The 6,229-nt window shown below is 39.6% G+C and overlaps 1 protein-coding gene across 3 annotated transcripts in view; it reads right to left on the bottom strand.

Moving 5' to 3' along the window:
- Positions 1-874: 874 nt before the first annotated feature.
- The window catches only part of GRTP1 (growth hormone regulated TBC protein 1), a 38,557-nt gene continuing 33,202 nt past the window's right edge, over positions 875-6,229 (bottom strand). For all 3 annotated transcript variants that reach the window (XM_074561057.1, XM_074561049.1, XM_074561065.1), the window contains 3 exons: positions 3,807-3,979; positions 3,499-3,684; positions 875-1,378 (listed from right to left, as the gene is read on the bottom strand). In XM_074561057.1, coding sequence (XP_074417158.1) covers positions 1,289-1,378; positions 3,499-3,684; positions 3,807-3,979 — 449 coding nt within the window. In that variant the 3' untranslated portion in view covers positions 875-1,288. The remainder of the gene's footprint in view (positions 1,379-3,498; positions 3,685-3,806; positions 3,980-6,229) is intronic.

Raw genomic sequence — 6,229 nt, 5'->3', positions numbered from 1 at the left:
AACTCAGTCTGCAGGGGGGAAAAGAGGTAAGCCTTCCTTGACAAGGAATAAAGAGAGCTTGGAGTCTGAAAAGGAGTGTGGTGTTAGAAGGTGAGGCTTTCCACAGTAGGAAGAATAAAAAGCACAAATTGCTGGCCTTTCTTCAGTCTTCCCTCCCTTCCCAAGCAGGAAGGAGAGGGAAAGGATTTGGCCACGAGAGGGCTCTGCAAGGACAGTAAAGGAGCTCACACAGGCACCTGGCCCCAGCAGGGCTGGAAGTGGCCTAAGTGCCAGGGACAGGGCTGCTGCTTTGCTTGTTTCTGCCCAGGGGTAGGCTATTTAGACTTGCATTAAGGTACAGCTTTGGAACTGCCCCATGTCTCATCCTGTCAAGGAAGAAGTCTGTTTGTGGCTACCTTTACAAGTGTTTCTCCTAAAACTTTTAGGGACGCAGGTAGATGAGGATACAACCTCAGTACACCAGCACAAAGGAGAAGTACAGCATCTACTTTCAGCATCCCTTACAATAAAGTGAGAAGTGCTGCTTCCAGATGTGAGTCAAATAGCTTGTAACCTACTATGCTAGAGCTAGAAAATTCTGAATAAGCATACAAAACGTTGAATGGTTATAGAGGAAGCTTTGCTGCTGCTTTCTGTAGCCTTGCATGTGTTCCTTGCTGCCTTTACCTGAAAAGCTGTTATATGCTGCATGGAGTAACTGTTAGTGAAGATAAAGATCACCTTCCTTATTGCTGTCTTGCCCTGCACTTTGCCTTATTTACTGAGCTCCTTCAGTGATAGCAGAGAGGAAAAAGGAAGATGCTTGTATTCTAGCCAACTACTGGGAGTCAGGAAAGAGATCAGATATTTTGCTCTCTTCACACCGAGAAACGTGTTCTGACAAATTAAATAAATTTATTTTGTACAAATGATAGCGGTGTCACAGTTAATACAGTAGGAAGGATATGTAATCTTATACACCTGATTGTTTTAACATTACAAAATGCCCTGAAAAGACAAGGATGGCGGCTGCTTTTTTAAAAGGAGTGTCCTGACTCTACTTACGTTCTACTCTGGAAACACTTTAATCCTCTAAAAAAAAGTAACAAAAACGAAACAACAGAACCACCAGTTCCAGTTATGAAGTCTGACATACAGTACAAAGTGCTAACAACACTTACTTGAAAGGCAGGAAAAATTGGTCAAGTGTCAGTTAACTCATGGAAAGCTTAAAGTGTGCTTTAGTCAGTGCAAATAGAGGAATGTGTCAATTGCTGTAGTATCTGACCACCTGGTTAAATATGGTGAGTTATCCCTGAGAAAGCACCTTCTCTCTGCAAGTCTCTCGGAGTTTGTTGATTGTTGCCATGGACAAGCTTCCAGGGTCTGTGAATATTTTCTGGGGACAAAAGGAGAAAATTCTTAGTTAAAGTCTGGCCTTGGACAACACGCTGGAATTCTCATGTGACTCTCTGAAGTGTGAAATCCCTGATTTGATATCCATACTGTGAAAACGCTTACTCCTTGTAACAGGGTCGCATCTTCATCTACTCTGTAAGTAGTACTTCATCTACTGCTGTAAGGACATGGTAAACCTGCAGCTCAAAACAAGTGCTGTTAAGTTATGCAAAAACTACTTTGAATGTAAGTGTCCAGTTAAAATTAATTTAGAAGGCATTTGTATTGGTGGATGGCAGGCATATTTAGAACATAGTAAGCTATCCTGCGTGATGCTACAAAGCGCTAGTGCATTTCTCATGTGGTGCTAGCACAGGTTGTTCAGGCTCTGGACCGCATACATGTATACAACAGTACGTTCCTACTGCAAAAAAATCAGTCTTAATCCCTTGCCCTATTACCTTTGCTTTTCTTCACCGAGCTTTCCAGAGTAGCAATGTATATGGATGCAAGAATTTAAGGCACTTCAAATGCAGTTATAGATATTTGTAATATTTTTTTGCTTTGACTTGTTGCTTAAGAACCACACATTTGTAGTCGCTGCTTCATCTAAAACTTTTGACTGAACGAAACTATGAAGCAAGCTGCAAGTTTATGCACTTTTGCACTTTACTCTACAGTTAAGATGCGTGAGCCCCTCAGTTCTCTGTAGTTGTAACTGACAACTTGGAGATGAGAGTTTTGAACAGCATTCTGGTACAGAAGTTCTGCATTTGCATTAAACTAAAAACTAAGATTTTGTTCAGGGGGAGGGGTGGCATACAACATTCAACTGTCATCACCTCTGCTATCTGTACTGCTTGGGGAAAAAAAAAACAACAAAAAACCAACAAAACCAAACCCAAAAGTAGGTGTTTCAAAGATAGATAAGAACCTAACATAAATTGTTTATTTAACTGCCCTAAAAGCCCCCCCCTACAGTAACCAACACAGTTAAAACGAGTGTTTTATTCAGAGGAACTGCAAGAAGGTGGTAGTTGATTTTTCTAAAAACAGCTGCTGTAAAATGTAATGTAATTAAGGGGGGAGGGGGAAGTCCTTCAAGGTCAAGTGTTTCTATCAGCCTCTGAGCTGGTGTTCTCATGGTGGTTAACATTTAACAAAACTTTTATTCTAATCCCTTTATGGAATGGGAAAATCCATCAACCATCTCCCTTCTAAATTAAGCTGTACCTGTGATTTATTTTTCTCTTGCTCCTTTAATTAAAAGGCTTACAAACACTAGTAAGTTAAAGTTATTTTTCTTCTTTATGAGCAAAAATATAAATGATATCCTGCTATGACAAACTTATGCACAGAGCTCTGACATGAGCACAAAACTCTCCTAGAAGTCACCTACTGAGATGTAGTTTTTGTCCACGCTTAGCAAAAAGTGATAGCAGAGTTCGTCAAGTGATTTATGACAGATGTGCTTCTGTTATATTTATTTGCAATTAACATCTTTTACATTTCAGTCTTCTGAGTTAAGCTCTGAATCTAGTGTTTTATACAGATTTGGCATCCAAACTACTAATAGTTCACAAAAATAATTCTGAGTTTGCAGGTTATCATAAAACTTGAGTGCTCAACTTCATGGATTTTGTCTGGAAAAAAGAACTTGATGCTACCTTTTTGTTCTTTGACTAAACATAATGCTTTGTATTCTGGCACTACGAAGATTTATCAATGCAAGCTTAAAATTCACTTTGTGTCTATTCTACAACATTCTATTACAATTCATCTGAAAAAAAGCACAGGAACACATGCATACTTCACTGAAAGAATGTACTGAAGTTATCTTCTGGTCAGACTTCCTGCCTTAACTGGTAAAAAGGGCAAAAAGAATTTTTTTCCCTGTATGACAGATAAAGTGAATGTCTTACAGTATATGGATTTAGATGATAAGTCTCTTAAAAAAATTCTTTAAAGGGTTTACATTTCTTATATAAAAACATTCTTCATCCTTTTGGCAATTCTTACTATGCATTTCTCCTAACTGTATTCATCTTTTTGACTGAGCAAAACATTTCTCAGTCAGTCTTGTTTTTAGTTTGTAACAACCAAAAGCTGCAGAGAATTTACCTGCATGAAGGTGTGACACTCGGTTACAAATGCTCCTTTGGTGATCTCCTTAAATTTGTCACAAATGTCAGGGAAATTCGTGGCTTCCAAAATAAAAGCTTGGTGTTGCTTAATTAATGTTAAGGCCACGCGGAAGATGATCTTTGACCCCTCATAGAATAAACAATCCCATATTCGGAGCACAGTCTGCAGGCAAGGAGAAAATTCAGATTATAGCGTCTTGATTTCCAGTAGGTAATTATTACTAAAGCGCTACAAATGAGATACTGATCATGAAGGTATATTAAGAACTTTACGTTGCCGATTACCTCTACTGGAAGAATGTCAATGAACAAGCATATAAACCAGCGTGACACCACCAGGGTCCACATGACTCCATGTCTTTCCATCAGCTCTGCCACAGCTGGAACTTTCATTTTCACAAGTTCTCCAAGGACTTCCTGATCAGTTTTCAGGCCCAACATTGCAGGACTGTAATAATCTTGGAGAGAAGAAACCAAAATTCAGGAATCTGTGGACATGATTTTTGCACAAAATTGAAAAGAATTTCCTGTACAGCTGCATACATAAAAGCATGTTGAGCCTATGAATGCCACATTGGAGTAAATTAAACCAGGCAATGAAGATGTCTGCAGTGTGGTCATGCAGCACTTCTCTTTAGCCACGGCTGAGCCCTCTACACAAACACTTCAGTATCTTCTTTCTCTCTGATGTTTTGTGGCAATTCATTCTTCCTTCCCAAGGAAGGATCATCTAGGTAGTCTTTAACTACTAGCTTAAACTATAAAAGTCTTACTAATATTTAAACAGTTCAATATAACCACCACCTCCTTCCCATGTGTGGGGGGCCGCACAACTCCCAGTCCATGTAATACCCAGACAAATAACAAAAAAAAATCCCAAAACAACTCCTAGACTTTAGACTGGGTCCAGTGACAAACTGTAAATGTGAATTTCTGAGAATATCAGCTGTGCAGGGGTGCTGGAGGCCAGATACCACTTCTAAGGTATGACCTAGCCATTAAGAGTTTTCCTCTCTTTTCTCTAAGGCAAAGAAATCCCACTTCTTTTCATAGAATAATTCCAAAAGGAAGTGAATGACAGGTTCCCCCAGGCAACATCTCTTCCTACTTAATTTATCTGAGAGACAGGGGTTGAAATTAGACCTACATGTCCTACGCTGCTGGTCATTGCACTACACTTAAATGCAAAAATTAAGAAAAATGGAGCATGCTTAGACTGTTACTGCACAGCCTGTTTGACAGAGTAAGTATTTTCATTACCAAGGTGCAGGATGAATAACATGCATCTCAGTTCTATAAACAAATAGTTTTGGGTATACTTAAGGGAAGAAAAAGATTATTTTAGTTCATAAGAGTTCAGATGGCCCAGCACAGGACAAGAGTTACACAGATGTTTATGGAATTCATATTCTGGGTTTAGATGTTGACAGAAACATGTAAGCTGAACTTGATGGCTCCTGCCCTGGGAAGTAATCGTTGATGGTTCACTAGTGCTTTGCTGACAAGACCTACGTTGTTAACGTTATTTACTGAAAGAAATAACTCCTACCACAAGCACCCTTCTCTATGTTTCTTTCCTTCACTGGTTCTGGAAAGCTGCAGTTCAGGTTTCTCTAACTTAGCTGGTTTCTGCCAAGGTTCCCAGACACACACAGCATAGACAGATGGTTCACATGAAGATGGAATCAGAAAGAGCGAAGTCCATTTGTCTGAAATAGTTTTAATAAAACCTCCCAGTGCCACAAATAAGTTTAAGATGATGCCCAAGTTATGCAGTACATTTATAACCGCTTTAATTTCTCTAATGAAATCACAAGAGCAGTTTAATATTCCACTCTTTTCTGGGTCAATGGTCTCCTTGAACAGACTTCCCACCCCAGGAACTATTTGCTCTCCATTTGTGCTGTTCAAACTGCAGAACATCTACAGGCATTTTTATGGTTCTAAGAAGCATCTCATTCAACCTTCAGGAATCTGGCTTTTTGTCTGTGATCCTTATTGTCTTTGTTCCCATTGAAGAATGACAGGTAAAACTCCTCTACAGACATAAGAGTCACTGCCACTATATGCAGTCCTTTAACCATTTGCCTTTCAATTGCTTGTAGGGAAAGCTCTGAGACATAAAGCACAAGTAACCCTGTCAAAAAGTGTACTAAAACCAAACAGAATCACACCATGACCTCAAAGCCAACACAAAAACTTCTCTTTCTCCATATTTTGTGCAGTGTTGTGCTCATCTGTGAATTGGAATGGAGGTAAAATAACATTAACTGTCTGAGTAATCCTTTTTTTAAATGCTGCTTTAATGTAAGTGAAAACCGAAGAATCACATTTCACGTAACAAGCCGCCTTCCCTTTCCTATCTTTCCTCCTCCTCTCATACATCCACAAACCATATATATTTTTTTTTCTGTTTTGTGCTCCTGAGACATGCGAGTACTTAAAACTTCTTCAAGTTACCACCAGCGAGTGTCCTCAGGAGGAAGGACAGCAGCCCACACGCTCTCTGCTCTGCTGCAATCATCCGATATGCTGAAATCAACAACGGCTGCTATTTTTAATTTGTACAGCAAAGTAAATGTCAGGATCTCAGTGAGAACGCAACCAGACACCCACCCAGCTTTTTGAGAGCTGGCGAGTAAGAAGTTAATGGCCAGGCAACTTGGATACGTCACTTCTTGAATTACTGAAGCGGCACACAGCCACGA

This window comes from Larus michahellis, chromosome 1 (genome assembly GCF_964199755.1).
Source record: "Larus michahellis chromosome 1, bLarMic1.1, whole genome shotgun sequence".
Taxonomy (NCBI): domain Eukaryota; kingdom Metazoa; phylum Chordata; class Aves; order Charadriiformes; family Laridae; genus Larus; species Larus michahellis.
The sequence above is the reverse complement of the archived record's forward strand: the minus strand, read 5'-3'. Positions and strand labels throughout refer to the sequence as shown.